The sequence below is a fragment of the Sprattus sprattus genome (genome assembly GCF_963457725.1).
Source record: "Sprattus sprattus genome assembly, chromosome: 4".
NCBI classification, from domain to species: domain Eukaryota; kingdom Metazoa; phylum Chordata; class Actinopteri; order Clupeiformes; family Clupeidae; genus Sprattus; species Sprattus sprattus.
In genome coordinates this window covers 8,784,004-8,800,327 of record NC_137923.1, presented here as the reverse complement: position 1 = coordinate 8,800,327, position 16,324 = coordinate 8,784,004, and the positions used below count along the sequence as shown (strand labels likewise).

General features: G+C 41.4%; 2 protein-coding genes across 2 annotated transcripts; both read right to left on the bottom strand.

The window, feature by feature from the left end:
• Nucleotides 1-4,818: 4,818 nt before the first annotated feature.
• Nucleotides 4,819-7,663, bottom strand: rabgap1l2 (RAB GTPase activating protein 1-like 2; the record flags this gene model as incomplete). Its single annotated transcript, XM_080836147.1, has 8 exons — nt 4,819-5,040; nt 5,145-5,339; nt 5,492-5,563; nt 5,668-5,751; nt 5,865-5,969; nt 6,102-6,212; nt 6,891-6,938; nt 7,553-7,663. 8 exons carry the CDS (start codon nt 7,661-7,663, stop codon nt 4,819-4,821), a joined length of 948 nt encoding a protein of 315 aa, XP_080692273.1.
• Nucleotides 7,664-13,017: 5,354 nt separating this feature from the next.
• fam163aa (family with sequence similarity 163 member Aa) lies at nt 13,018-13,803 on the bottom strand (the record flags this gene model as incomplete). The annotated part of the gene is made up of 2 exons (XM_080836880.1): nt 13,018-13,386; nt 13,711-13,803. 2 exons carry the CDS (start codon nt 13,801-13,803, stop codon nt 13,018-13,020), a joined length of 462 nt encoding a protein of 153 aa, XP_080693006.1.
• Nucleotides 13,804-16,324: the final 2,521 nt, after the last annotated feature.

Genomic DNA, 16,324 nt, shown 5'->3' with positions numbered 1-16,324 from the left:
TAATGTCTGTGCATTAGGCATGTGGGTGTGAAAAGTAGTGTCTGTGATTCAGGCATGTTAGGTTGACTCAGGCGCTGTTTTGTAGTTTTGTAGAGTCTGGGTGGCTTTGTGTCATTTTAAACCTGTGTGTTATTAAAGCCCCATTATGCAACAATTATACTTCAGGATTAGGGTAAGGATAAGCAGTTTAACCTTAAAATAACAGCTTAAAAAAAATTGGGGCGCTACAATGACTATTAATATGGAGAATTGCCTCCGTGCCATTGGCATAACAGGGTCCATAGGCATATAACTGCGAAGGCATCTGACTTGTTTACTTTCTGCCGATCTATTACGTAGCTTATTTGCCGTGTTGCTTGGCCTTGTGTTGCACTTGCTTGATGTTTGACTGTGTAAGGACAGTCGTTGAGTAACTAGTTTGTCATAATGTCAAAGTCAGCACATTTCAAGAGATTTCTTTAGTTTTAGCTGCTAGCATACCTTTAGCGAATAGCTATTGATCCGTTGTACTGCTTTAACCTCTCCTCCTCCGTATGCAGCTTAAAGGAGCCCGAGGTTTAGGGGGAGTGTTGCTGCAGGTGGTATGTTCCTTTTAAAAATTGTTTGTTTCTCTGGGTTCCTGTTAGGACCCCGTTCTTATGGGGGAGGGTGTGACGACCCTGCCTCTTTTGAGTGCTGGGCTGGCTGCTTGTGTTTGTCTGTGTTTTGTGTTGCAGATGATCAGCAGGTGTGGTTGGCTCGTTAGTCATTGAGAGCACCTGGGACCAGTGTTCCCTGTGACTACAAAAGCACCTTCCACAGGTGCCAAGGAAGGCTTGAGACAGAGATCCAGAGAGTGAGAGAACGGGGAAACCTTGCTCCCCAGGCTCTGCTCGAAGCCATGCTCATCCTTTGTGTATTTGTTAATAAATTAACATTGTTTTGGCTTTTAAACTCTGTTTGACTCTCTGTTATTTGTCATGTTTGAGAGCCGGACATGACAACAGTATAATATCATGTCAGTAACCGAATTAATTCATATATTATATTAAAGGCAGGGACATTAACTTAGCATAGCAAGAACTCTGCTTACCTCGATATGCTACTTTGAAGGCGAATTATTGATGCTAGCAACTCCTTTTGAGGGAGACAGGAAACGCATTGAAACCTCCAGGAGTCATTCTTGGGGCCTTTGAACTCAAACATATCTTTTACAGTTTTTCACAGTTGTTAAGACCTAAAAAGAGAAAATTCGGCACAATCTGCACAACCTTCACTTCATGTACCAATCGCTTGACCCAATTTGGCAATACTTAAGACTCCCTTATCTGCATTAGACTCTGATTTTCCTTGTTTACACTCTTGATGTCAATTACACATCACCTTGTTGTCAAAACACTGTACACAATGTTCAGTGGTTGCACACATTTCTCAAGTAGAATCTCATAGCATTAACCTACAAGACACAAATAGTCTATTGACTATTAGTCTATTGACCAATTTGCAGTGAGGACTGCACCATAAAAGTGTCTTGAGCCTCTGTTTTGTTTGGTAAACTATTGAGAACTTTGAAAAGATCGACAACCAGAGAAGGAGAGGGGTAAGAGTGAGAAGAGGAGGACAAGAAGAAGGAGGAGTAGGAGGTCGAGGAGTAGGAGGACAGAGAGAAGGAAGAGGAGGACGAGGAGGAAGAGAATGAGGACAAGGAAAATAAGAAGGAGGAGGAGAAAGAAGAAGGAGAATGGTCATCTCTAATGAGATTGGGGCTGCTGTGCTAGACCATGTTTATATGGTTTTTCATTAGAACCTTCAGGATGGAGAACAGGTACGAAATCTGTTTGCCTTGTGTACTGTAATACTGTATATCAATAGAATATAGTTTGCTCACAGTATTTGTATTTTGCTGGACTGAAAGAGAACCACACTGTGGAGGAAGAACACATGCATGGCATGCTTTCAAAAAATGTGTTAGCATTTGAGAAAAACTGTAAGCATTTTGTATACAATATAATGTCAATACAATCTAGTGTTTGGTGGAAAAAGAGACTGAAATTGTAAAATATGGTTTGTGAGAACAACGGTATCACACGGTTTACAGTGCTGTACTGTTCTCTGTGTGTACCGAAATAAAAACTTTTTTGCTGCATATTTGTTTGCTGTTTTATGTTTGACTATGACAAATGTAGGCCTACACTGAGACATTTTACAAAAGGAGAAATGGCTCATTCTCGCGTCATTGTCATTGTCATTGTCATTCATATGGTGTTCCATTTCGATGATTGTGTTTTCATTTTGTACTGCAGTGTGCTGTAAATGCTTGATAGTGTGCAGGAAATGCTTAGTTGTGTGTTCTCAATTAATGTACATGTGTGTGTCTTTTGAAAATATGTCTGTGTGTACACAGTTGGGTCAAATAAGAATCGGATTGTTGGAGTATGGAGTATTGAATTCCTGTGTATTTGTTGTTGTATATTTTAGTTTGAACTTTCTGGGATTTTCAGTGGATCAGGCTAATGGAGGGATTCTGGTGATACCTGGCTTCTGAGTCATTCCATGTGAAGTGTACCAATGGCTCCCACTCGACCGTCTCAGATTTGGCTGAAAAAAAATCAAGGTTGTTCATACACTTCTTACAGTTTTTTCCTATCGTTTTAGTCAATTTACCTAAACCATATTCACATTCCCAAAACACTTAACACATTGAGCATACCAGTAGACCATGTGAACCAAACTGTGGATACTTGCCCCTATGCTTAGATACAAATGCTGGCAATGACACCTTCTTCCAAAATTCATGGATACCTGTCCCAGTCAATGTTCACTCCCGGCAAAACGCTGTGCAACTACAGCATATTTTACCAATGTTTAGATACTCTGTTCAAAACAGTTAACTTTCAGTTGAAAACCTAACTTATCAGTTATTACTGTAAGATCACTGTAGATGGAAAGATGCTGCATTTGGACTGACAAATTAAGTTACTGTATATGTTTGAATGAGAAAAAGTATTCTTTTTTTTTTATTTTTTTTTATTATTATTATTTTTGTTTTCCTGTGCACCATAGTTCTTGGTGAATTGGCATGGAATTCCTTTTTTGAAATACAGCTAGACAGGCAGAATTTAGCAACTTTTGTGATTTTATGGGATATTCTGGCCTTTCACAACTCCCTCCAAGTCACAGGGTGGTTTGCAGTGCATCCTAGGATGGTGTCCCTATTCCTGCCGTCGTACTCTCCTTTCCTTCAACCCCATTGAGATTTTTTCTCCACATGGAGATGGAAGGTCTATGACCAACGCCCACAGGACAAGATGTCACTTTTAGAGGCAATTGCTGCTGGGTGTATGGACATAGCCCCGAAGACATCCAGGCCTGGATAAGGCATTCACAAAGATTTTATCCACGATGAATGGCAAGAGAAACCATATGTTACGATGTTGACGTGATGTGTTTGTTATTTGTTTCTTGATCAAATACAGTATTACATAATTTCCCCCAAAAAAATCTTATTTTAGGTTTCTGATAAAACACTCATTTACTGTATTTGCAATTACAGTAAAGTAAATGTACAACACTTGTCAATTGTGACATCTATTGTGAGAGGGAAACCGACATATGAACACTGTCAGCAGATTCTTGGCTTGGATTGACATATATCAGCATTTTAGAATTATTTGTTTACTGTCATATTACAAACTTTATTACTGTAGTCCAAAGAAGTGTTTGTCTGTGTTTTTTTTCTTTTTTCAATGTAACACTACAGGAAAGTTATGGCAGCATTGGTTGTGGTCTGGTTGTTGTAGTGCATTTTACACCAAAGGTTAACAGATATGCAGAGGTGTGTGTCTCTAAAGCCCACTGTGTTAAGTGATAGGGAAAAGTGACCATGGTATGGGTACATGACCTAAAACGATAGGAAAAAACTGTAATAGGTATAGTCCCAAATATTAGCTCTCTACTCCCAATAGTTTTGTCACAAAAAGATGTTTTCGCAACTATGTCATGTGCATTTCCAGACACTTTTTTAGCAGCGTTTTCTGAAGAGCCATTTTCAAATTGCTAAAGTATTTAAGCTAGCTCCTTCAAACTTTCTAGGCTTAAAATCTGATACCATCTGATTCCTCTTCTTTTACATAGAGCCTTAGCTTGCATGTTCCATCACCTGTAATTCATATTGATGTTGGTCACCTGTGTTACCTTTGCGAGCAGCTTATCTTTCTTTGTGAGTCTGGTGAATCTGTTAATTAATGGAAAATCTAGCATGTAGTAAGTGTCACACTCACAACTATTTGTTTCCACGTCTGCTCCAAACCTTTATGGAATGCTGAACTTCCTTTTTTTTCTGTTGAAGGAATTTGAAAACTTGTTTCAATAGTTTTAATCAATGGATAATAAATATTGTACACAAGACATTGACATATTGGCATTACATTTTTTTTTTTTACAAACAGCTTAACATAAGCTGGCGCCACCAGCCTGAAAATGTTGATTCTTGGTGTCCAATTCATCAGGAGGGCAATTCTTTTGTCTTTTCCTCAAGGAGTTTTTATATAGAGTAGACACCCATGCCAGAAAATGGCTGAATAAAAACCCTGCAGACCATCCTTACCAGGTCTGTGTTTCCATCATTGAAACTAAGAGAGAGAGAGCATTCAGACCCTCTATCTTTCCTTTATCTCAGTCGTTCTATCTTTTAATAGCAGTATTTGCCCAGAGAATCACACCCTTTCTCAGGAAGCAGGACTTCGGAAGTCTGCAGGAAGCAGCACCTCTAAAGCATGGCTCTCATGGTCTCCCGCTGAGGTCATGTAAAACAGTGCTGGTTCCCAGTTCTCCATGGGTTCACACCTGAGCTCTCCTCCCCTCTCTCAGGGCCCATGAAAGTTTCCTGGTGTTCACCCACCCAGAGCGAGATCTGCTGACCGGAGCCAGGATCTCGTCTCTGGGTGTGGAGGGCTGTGTGCTGCTGGTGGCTGTCCTTAAGGAACCGAGGGTCTTTCTGAACCAGCCGTTCTTGGCAACTTGGAGGTCAGTCATCAGTGCTCCGTTTTGGTGCTCCAGTTCCTGTGGGATGGCACAATACCACTCATTAACTCAATTCATTCTACCTCTCTGCTTATAAGCAAAGCTTTTTTCAATGTAGATTAATAATATAAACTAGAGCTTGCCTGTATTCTGCACTTGGCCTCTACCGTCTGTAGCTTAGTCTGGGCCAACTCTCTCTCCACCTCTTGGACCTGGTCTTGGAGCATGTCCCTCTCTCTGCAAGGTGAGGGATTTATCTGGCTTTTCGAGTCATCTTGCTGAAGTGTGCCGTCCTCACTGAAGAGCTTGCAACACTTTTCACACGCCATCACTTTGCTCTATGGAAACAACAACACACAACATATGTATTGTCACTAAAATACTCATTGATATATTTACCATTTATATATACATTTATAGATATTTATTCAGTCACGCTGTGGCTAATGGAACACTGTGGTGTTGTAGCACAACCTAAAATCAGTCCTACCTTAATTAGAGCAAGTTCTTCATTGTTGGCAGTTTGCTGCCTCTCAATTTGTGTGTTAAGTTGAGAGCAGATCTAAAGATGATGCACAAAAATATTAATAGAAGCCATTTTTGTTTATTTTCCTTACTGATAATATGTATAATTATACAGTGCAGGAATAGATAGCCACAACATACCTGCTTGTAATCTGCTATGATGCTGTTTGACCTGTTGAGCTCGGCACCTGCTTTGTCCAACTCTTTCCTAAATACTTCTTTCAGCTGTAGACATATAAGCATGTTATTGCATTACACACAACCCGCTGAAGTAAATAGGGTGATCAGGTAACATTTGAAAATCTGAAAAATAAAGGAAATAAGAAGACCCACTGTACCTGAGTGGCCTCCTCTTCCTTCTCTCTCTTCTCTTCTTCTGTCACCTCCAAATGGTGCTTGGCTTTGGAAAGCTCTTGAGTCAACTCGTCAACCTGGTCCTCAGCCTGAGAACATATGTTGCATAGACACACAAAAAAATGTTACAGGCAAAAGAACTGGATAAGAACATTTAGAATATGATATATTGTTCACCTTATCTTTTTAAATTTATAAACGGTAAGTCTGTATTGACTGACCTGATCTAGGGCATTCCTCAGTGCAATCTTGCTGGTGACAAGTTTGTGGGCCAGGTGATCGTTCTCCTGCTCCAGACGCAGACTAGTCTCGTGGAGGCGCAGGTTCTCCTGCTGTCAATTGCAAACAGTATCTCAGCTGGGCATTACCGTACCGTAACACCAAACAGATGTCTTGATTTAAAGGTTCCGTAGTAGTTTTTGTCAATAAAGCCTTTAGTTTCCTTAACAAATGTTTCAATCTTAAGGAATGGTAAAAAAAAGTATCCTAGTATTTCTGTGCATTCCAGTTTTCTGTTTCAGGACTTTTTTTGAATTTATTTACATTTCACTGTCTGGCAAATAAATGCTTAAAATATCTTAAATATTACGACAAAAACTACATATTGCACCTTTAAGTTTAGTTATGTAGTAGAGACTTATCCAAAACAACTTAGAATGACTATTGACATTAACAGTAATAATAATCCTACTCCTACTCCTCCTCCTACCAGTGATAATATTGTTTTATTATGTATTATTGACAGCTCAATGTTAAATGAACAGGTGAACTCAAAAGAAACAGCTCTCAGCACAGAACATTGTGCACACATATCGAGTTTGAGATTACATTAAATCCGTGCTGTGCTGACACCACCCCTCTAAACTCCCTCACTCAGATGCAGCTGTCTCTCTTTGAAGGGGGGACAGCAGACTGTGTGCTTGGCGGAAGTGTGGGGGTGCACCCGGTGTGCTCAAGTGATACTTGAGGCTCAGGAGAGGGCGTGGGGGTGGATTGGAAGAAGTGCTCACCTGGTATCTGTCAAGGGGGTCTTCCTGCCTCAGTTTCTTAGGGGGGACCTGCGTAGAGGACGAGGGTTGATGTAAACGGCCGTAATACTGTGACAGTAGCTGTAGAATTATCAGAGACTGCTCTCTACTACTCTCTTCTGTTCTTCTGCCCTCTCATATTGAGAAGTTAGCAAAGATTGTTGCATAGATTTTTCACCTTGAACAAAGCAGTTAAAAACAATAATGCCATAATAAATCTCAGATGGTATGACACACAGTGTGCATTAGTAGTGTGCAGTGCATACAACCTCTAGAGGCCTCTAAACCAGCTGTCAGTGGTGTACAGACCAAAACAGATGAGGATTTCCATTGTTTAACACCTGGTCATAACATAACTTGATTATTGATTTGCTTTATTGATTTGTATTCTATTTTTAGATACTCAAGTCTTGTCTAAAAAACATTCTTTGTGACTCGCTGTACAACATTGTTCTTTTTAAAAGTACAATATTCATAAATAAAAGTGCCTTAACTTTCCATACCCGGAGGATTAAATAGACACTGGCAAAGTGGAATAGCAACAGCAGACATTTGAACATCCATATCTTTCTACTCGGCACATTATGCAGTATTTCTGATAGACACTAGCAAGGTATCACACTGATGTATGAGGCAGGACTCACTGATTGTTTGGGTAAGGACTCCGCTACTAGGCTGGCCAGGATTTCCTCCTCAGACATCTGGTTGATGATGTGGGCATTGTAAGCCACAGAGATAGACACTTCTTCCATCATGTTTGCAGCGTGTGTGAGTGTGAGAGAGAGAGAGTTGACCTGCAGTAATCAGGCTGAAGTAGAGAGACACACCAGTAACAGGTTAGGCAAGTGCCTCCTCTGTCACCCTGTCACACGGCAACTTCTAGTTCAACAAGGAGGGGAGGGACTTCACTTAAGAATGGTGTTCACACCCACTGTTGTTGCTCATATTGTTTTCTCATGCAACAGAATAGGCTGTACTTGTAGTTGACATGTGACACTCTCAAAAAAACTTGGCTTTTCTGGTAGAGTCTTGAAACTGAGCACAATAGAGGGTTCTTCAACAAAGTAACTTTGCAGAAACTTAAAAGTAAATAACATGACTGGACTCACCTTTGTATTGTAAAGTTGTCTGAGTATATCTGATGCTGGCAGTTGTTTAGATAATCCTTCCTCTCTTACCAGCAGTCATGATTTTGGCAGAAACTCCCCTTTCTCCAAAGATAGTGCCTCAAAACACTAACATGAGAAAAAGTGAAGACCTCTCTAATTGAAAACCTATTTTAGTCTAAACCAGCATCCCCTCGCCTGCATAGACTTCTTCCTCACTGCATGTGTCTGTGTGTCTTTAAAAAAAAAACATGTGAAACTCCAATTCTTCCTGAAATCAGCTCGGGGTGCCCCTGGCATAAAGGCTCCCCAGTCTCTGGGGGGAGCAGGTGCCAGTAAATTCCTGAACCCTATAAGCAGCTTAAGTCGAGCCTATTCTCTCCTCCCCTTTTACAGTAGGAACCAGAGAGGCAGAGTGTGAACTGTAGACTCAAGCTAAATAAGAGAAAATAACATAATGTACCTGCTGCTGGTTTTAGTTTCCTTGCACTGTTTGTAGGTCAGTGGTTTTATTGGCCCCATTTATAGCAGTGGGTGTGTCAGAATGGCAGATTCATGATAAGAATGTGAGCGATAGAATCTGATGAGCTGAAGACATTTCTAACACTTATACTTTAACCTACTGCTTTCAGTGAACACTCAGCGAGGCCCAGACTACACAGGCTTTATATGCATAGTAACCCATAAGAAAAGAAGATCTAAAAAGAGAACTCTATCCATTTAGTTTCTCCAAGATAACAATGAGATTAAAGGTGAAATTTAGGATTTATATATGGACCAAATTTCACCTCAACAGGGTCACAAAGCATGCTCCTTTTTTACTAAATATTTATATTAACTTGATATTACCTCCTTTGATTCTCTCAAGAAGATGACCTTGGTGTTTGGGGATGTGGCACACATTTTCACAATTAAGTGCCTTTCACCAGCCTATGACAAGAAGCATGGTCAAAGCTGTTGTGGAGAGGAGTAGCTGGGTTTTCTTTTTTGTCAGTTATGGTAGATTTTTACAAAACAAGTGCCAAAATCTAAGAGATTTTAGGAGAAATATCTGTGATAAAATTGATACATAATTGAAACAATAATCATCATGAAGGTCTCCTGAGCTATCAAAGATCCATCTTTTAGATCCTATGGGAATTCTCCATAATCTTATCAATTAGCAAACATGGTAGTTGTTAGAGATAGATAGATAAAGAGAGGGGGGCAGATGTTAGGGTGTTTAAAGTTAGAAACTGGCTTTTTGGAGATTTTGTGTATAGGGAGAAGTTATCCTGGCATAGTGAAAAACACAATGCGACAGTAATTACACACCTTTTTAGCTCTTCACATGAAAACCTGAAACTGCATCTGACAAAACAGCAACTTTGCGTTAATAATCACATTCAGATTTGTGATACAGCCAGTGCTTTGTGTGTGAACAAAAACGGAGATGACAGGTTTAAGAGTCATAGCAGTCCATGATGTGAAGGTGTGAGCGCAAAAGCAAGTTTCTGTTTCTAGCTTTAACGATTTGTATGGGTTTGGCCACCCCAGTCAATCCTTAGTCATATTACAGTGTGCATTCTTCCAAACTAGCACAGTAATTACAAGTGAACATGATACAGCCACCATAACACTAAAAATTGGGCAGCTCAACATTAGTAATATACAGTAGATCATGATGAAAACCCATATCTAAGTTAAAAGACAAATAACGAACATAGTCGCTGTTGTGCTAAATGGCTACACCTTATGACTAAGCCACTGTTTTGGGGTAAACCTAATTGGACGATGTTTATATAAGATCCTTTGGCAAATGCGAGCGCAGAGAAAAATCCTTTCCTTGCTGCAAAGTACATACCATACGGTAGATGTACAAAAGAAAATGTCAGATGTTTTTTGCAATGCCCCTCAGGGAGATTCCACATTTCAGGTCTTTTGTCAGCTAATGAGAAAAGTGTACTCTCCAACACTAAAGTTGTATAAGCTTTGATGCTGAGCAGGATTTCAAACAGGTCTTACAGGTATCATAACACAATGTCCAAGGACCACTGAATGTGAAGACATGCAATCACAAGAATGCAAACCTGAGGACACACACACTCGGCTCCTGTTCTCTTGTAACTGTAAACATAGATGTTTTGGTGGTTTATTATTAACAAACTGCTGAGTCGAACTTACTCTTATCTTCAATATACTATACAGGTCACTGCACTATTTGCAACGGAGATATCATCATGGAGACACTCCCAATACTTATCCCATTTTCTGTTGTACCAGAAGAACTTGTATTGCTACATGCATTTGTTTTGAATCTACATCACAAATAAATGTGTAATAATACCATCTATTGCTTAATATACTACAATATGTCAGTATTTCCCAAACTCTCATCTGTCTTATATTCATAGACACAAAATAATCCTCCTACATACAAGTTCCTGTGTGGTTTCTTAAGTGCATTCAAAATTATAGTGTTAATAATAAGCCCTCGGCTCCTGACACAAGCTCCTGAGTGGCACTGAAACTGTACCAGCATAGTTACTAAAGACAGTGTGACAGAGGAGACCTCAGAGAGTGTCTGAGAGCCATCACTGCCTCAACCTCAACATTAATTTGTAACAAAGTAACACTGCGTCATTCAGAGTCTCTGCCTGAGGCTGACAGAGGTGCTTCGGCAGAGATTTGAACACGGCAAGCACTCTGCAGCCACTGCGCATCAAAATAAATTTGGTAGGTGGCCTCTTCTTTTGAAGGAGCACAGCTGTGTGTTTTTGGGCATGAATTTCCTGCTCCTAAGGTTGTTCCAAAAGGTGTGATGGTTTCCTTGTATTCTCTACATCACAGAGTTGTGGCTGATTGCACCTTATGCATGATGTATAACATTGCCCTCTGACCAACTTGTCATCTTAACGCTGCAGGTGTTGTCAGAGATTCAAATGATCCATATAAGTAGAACATTTTATCCAACCTGTGAGGTTGTCATTTGTATAGAAAAAGTCTGAACTGGAGCACTGTCTAAGAAATGAATCATGTTTAGTTAGCAGGGACCACTCTGCAGACAGGGTTGGGTTTCCATCAAACTCTTGGACAAATCAAAAGTTGGTTCAAAAGTTAAGTTTGTCTAGGGCAACTTTAACAGAGACACTTAACAAAAAAACTTGTTGATATGAATAAACCCATTTCCATCAACCTTATTCACATTTTACTCTAGGAGTTTATCCACCCCCTTATAGCACTATTCAATTTACAGAATTTCATGCACATTTCCAATCAGGATAGGATTGAGGTTCAATAGAAACCCAGTTATTGTATGTGGTAATTAAGAGCATGCAGATATTTGTAGGCACGAAATCAAATCCAAAAGAAGTGTCCAGGCATTTATAAATATTTATTCATATTCAAAAGGAAACATTCTGTGAAATAGGTGGTCAATGCTCTTGAGGAAATATGAGTGTCGTAGAATAAATAATGTTTTAGCTCTGAAACGTAGTGAACACTTTAAGGGGAAAATATAAGTGCTTTGCAGTAAATTGCTGCATTCTGTAGTGTTTATAGCTGTGGGTCGCATCATATTAGAAAGAAAGACTACATCAGTAGAATATCTATGTCGCATGGATAGAAAAATCAAACAAAATAATTTAATTGAATAAAACCCATGACATAGAGTTGAATTAATAACTGTTTTTTTATAACACTATAATGTGGATATTCACGACACTTTGTGAAAACAGTGAAAAAACTTTAATAACAGTATTTATATAATGATTATTTCAACATATTTAATGATTAAACAATTTTCAGTCATTTATAACACAGCAGGGAATCTTGTGTCCTGGTGAAGGTGTGATAATATTTATAATAACAATTTCATGGATACTTAATGTCCAAAAGGGAACAGAACAAAACACAGGAAGAACTGGGGAGTGAGATGTACGGTGGAGACTAACATAACTGGACACTCTTAAGTGGTTCAGTGACGAAAACCATACATACAATAAACAGATATTTCACTCATTTTACACTAGACACAGGGTTGTTCAGAATGACACACTCCATGAGAAACAATAATAAAAAAAAAAACAATGTGTGAATGCTGAAAATAACACACATCATGTTTAATGAATAGAAACATAATACGGGTGAATAACAACTCTGTACTTGCACATTTTGCTGTCTCAAAATAAAGAGGCAATATCCTCCTGGAAAAAACAAACTGGTAATGTGGAAAGAATTGTAGAGGTAATTTCATCATAAAACAATTCAAATCCACTTTCACCCTGATATAGCAGCCCCGAAAAAGGTAAATTATATGTACAAATCTGCGCTTTCCTCACATTTTATGCCTTCACAGAATAATTACCTCTGTAACATCAGAGGGCTCTTTAGGAAGTCTTGCTCTCTTTTTCATTTGAATAACTGGCATACAGTACTTGCATAGAGACAACCCTAAAAGAGTTTGACTCTTTTCTGTTTTCTACAGATTAAAAAAAAATAATTTAAAAAGAAAAAAACAAACACAGTGATCCTTAGAGGTAAAAATTCTCCCTCTTGAGCATTGATTACACATTTCTATGTATCTAACGTTATTTCTTTTCAGCTCACAGAAGGATAAAACGGACCGGTTGGGTGACAGGGAAAAAAAGCACGCTGCACATAGCCCTCACACTTCACATCTGTCAAAACAAAAAGAGAGAAGTTTGGCAGCAGAGAGGGAAAGCTTACAGGAGGAAGAAATCACAACAAAAAAATAAACTGGATCAAAAACAGCAAAAGGAAGAACTGATGACAAGTGAGGGCACTAGTTCAGGGGCAAGAGGGTTGGCATCGGTGGGGGGTGGGGGGGAGGGGGGGTTGTTTGGTCTGTATTGGGGATAACCTCTAGAGGTGACCCCTGTCAAGATCAGTTGCCCTGCCTGTACCATGATGGAGTGACAGTTTTTTTTTTTTTCAATTGTTTTATTTTTTAGGCGAGGGGCTGGGGGGGGTTGTTCTGCCACGGGCGTGTCCCAAGCCCTGGCTCAGACGTCAGTGCTGATGGCGCGGGTGTTGGTGTAGAAGTCGGGGGTGGCGTGGCTGCTCAGCGGGGCGGAGTGCAGGGAGGACATGGAGAAGGACGCGGACGGGTTTTCGTAGTGGGCTGGCATGAATGCCAGCCGCTCGCCCCCATTGCGCAAGTCGTCCATGGAACGCATGTAGTAGGGCGAGCAGGTGGGGCAGAACTTGTGAGGCTGCTGTAGTGGCAGCGGCGGCTCGTAGGGCAGCGCGAGGGGGGTGACCGCCGAGCCGTCCAGCCCAGGGGCACTGCATGCGTTGCAGGCGAACTGTGGCTGAGGGTCCCCGGTAGAGCCTGCGTCCACTTCAGACTCATTCTTCCTACAGCAGTAATACTGAGGAGAGGGAGGAGAGGTCAGGGGAGAGAGGAGGAGGTTTAGTGGAAGAAAAAAAATAATACATGGCCTGGTCGCATGGTCAAACCGTCTATTTCTGTTTGTGAGTATCCTGAATGTGATGTGTGGGGTGTGTGTGTGTGTGTGTGTGCATCGCAGCTCTGTGCCAAACTATGGCAATTTAGAAACTTAACATCTCGCCCGTTGTAACTGCCATCGTTAATGCAGCAGAGGTAATATGCTTCACGTATGTTTACCTGAAACTGTGTTTGGATTTACCAAATCATGTGTCTGCTCATTTTAAACAAGGTGAGGCCAAATTACCTGGAGTCTACAGTAACACAGCACTGCTATGATAGACAGGAGTATCACCGTGGCGAGAATTCCTCCAGTAATGACAACCGTTCCAGCTGTCATCCGACCAGATCTCCATCAAACCCTGCACATCCACACGGACATCAGGCGTTTAGGTGTGCAGAACTGAAATGTCCCATCTGTCATGTTAAGACAAAACAAGTCATTTGTTGCTTTAATGTATTCCAAACACCCAAAAGACATTGATAATCACTTACGTTCAGCAATGTGTGCTTTTAGTACCTGCCGAGATAATAAATGGTTACCATTAAACAATCTTACAGCATGATGCATAGCTGACACAGAAACCACGCCAGCGCTAGCGGTGCTGAGAAGCCTGTCAGATCTCAGTGGCACTGAGACGTAAGTGCCTGTATGAGTGCAGTGCGTGGGGTGGTGGTGGTGGGGGGGGGGGGGCTGCAGCAGAGCATAAGAGGTGAACTTACATCAGGACAGCGGGAGAGGAGGGGCAGGAGGGCACCAGGGGGCCTGTGGGCACAGCTGCTTCAAAGGCACCGGGCATGGGTCACAGCACCTCGACTGGATGGAGCCTCTGCTTGTTTCACACATGGCACAGGGAAGAAGAGCAACAACAACAATAAAAACAGCGCCAATTAAAATGAGCTCTGCTCAGCCCTATTTTGTTAAAGCACTGAGCACCAAGGTTACAGTAAAGACAGCCTTTAGTTACAAACAGCTACTCTTGGACACCCATTTTGTCTTGTTTGAAGTAGTACCACAATCACCCACAAGATGGGGTGAGGGTGCACTAACTGCATACTCAAAAAAAAAGGAACCGCTTTAAACATGTTTTATAATATAAATAATTGAATAATATACAAATAATACATATGCATAATAAATACTTATTTTTCCATGGATCCCTTATCTCTCGCTGTCTAGAAAAGAAAAAGAAACAGTTCAACATGAACTGTTGCACCAGTGTGATCAGTCATGACTGTTCCGATAACATAAAAGATGATCAAATCTGAGTACTGAATGAAGAAGTGACCAGATTTAGCAAACATAATTGGCAAAAATAATAGAAAAATTATACTGAATGTCACATTGCTGTAGTGGGAACATGATGCCACTGCTATCCCACCTTGCCTTAAGCAGCATGCTACCCTGATACCCAAAGTGACTAGTACCACACATGCAATCTCCATGCGACCTACAGCGAAGGGGCACCAAGAAACAGCCCCACTGGCCTTAAAAGCAACAGCTCTGGGGCAAGAGAATACCGGTGTAGCAGCACAGATAGCCCAATTTCCCTAGCTAGCTCCTGTCCATTTTGGTTTAAGTAAGAGCACTAAATTATATAGAGCGATGGGGAATGCTAATGTGGTTAAAAGCAACGTGCCATCTATTCTCCCTGGAACGTGTCCAAGCACTGTTTCCACAGCTCCTCCTCCACCTAGTCCTCCGCTTGCTTCTCTTCCAGGGCCCACGTGAGTAGGGATGTGAGCAGAGGACATAGGCCTTCGAGGGGCTCTGCCTCCCCACCACGGAGACAGGTGTCTCCAACAGGAGACGTCCTGCCACTGAGACGGTGTAGAGAGCTGGACCTGCCTGTGGAGCAGCTAACTGACAACTGATGCGTAAGATTAGAAGGGCTGTAAGGACAAGCTCCTGTTCAAGGGAATGCAAGCTGCCAAAGCTGTATCCTAAAGAGAGGCGGCCATGGCTTTGAAAATAGCCGGCCATTCAGACAGTGCAGAGATCTGCTCACCTCAGTTCAACATTTCAAAATGGATGTGTAATACCGTATTTTTTTGTAGGTGAACACTTGCAGGTGACTGGAGAACAATAAAATGGTGAATGTTCTTAAGAACATATGCATTAGGGTTAGGTTTATTTGTATGAATTGCTGTTCATTGGGGAATTTGGACATATGGATGGCTTTTCCCTCTGCCCACACAACTAAAAAGAAAAAGAGCGAGCCTGGCAGCCCGGAAAGTATTAACATAAGTAGTAAACATAAAACACCAACCACCAACACACAACGAGTGCAAAGGTCCACAAAGATAAGAGCCTACATGGCTGCACTGTCTGCAGTCTGCCTTCGCCACCAAGCCCAAACAAAAGATTGCTTAAAGTAAATGGCTCCTTAAATTGGTCCTTGCTTCCCCTAGAGAGTCCTCTGGTAAATGGAACATAAATTATGCATGGCAAAGAGTAAGAGACACCACAGGTGCTCAAGCTTCGCAACACTGCCCTGGCGGATTACATTTCAGCGACCCGTTATGATGTGGACGGCGAAGTCTCTTAATGAAAAGCACAGTCTCCGTACGTGCGTGTGTAATCGGCAGCGTGGACAGGAGCGGGGGGGGGGGGGGGGGCTAGGCAGCATTGGAGCCTCTGTGCAGCTGCATCTCGCTGCGAGGAGGCTGCAGGCGGTAAGGGGGTGGGGGGAGATAGGTGAGCTGCGCTTGCCCAGCGGATGGGAGGGCAGCGTGACCTGGAGCGGGCCTTGTCAGTGTGCCAATTCATCATCCGGCTCCCTCTATTACAGCAATGAGTCTGCAGATCAATAGACAGACGCTCGTATATCTCCGTTACCATGGCACCTCGGGGGCCACTG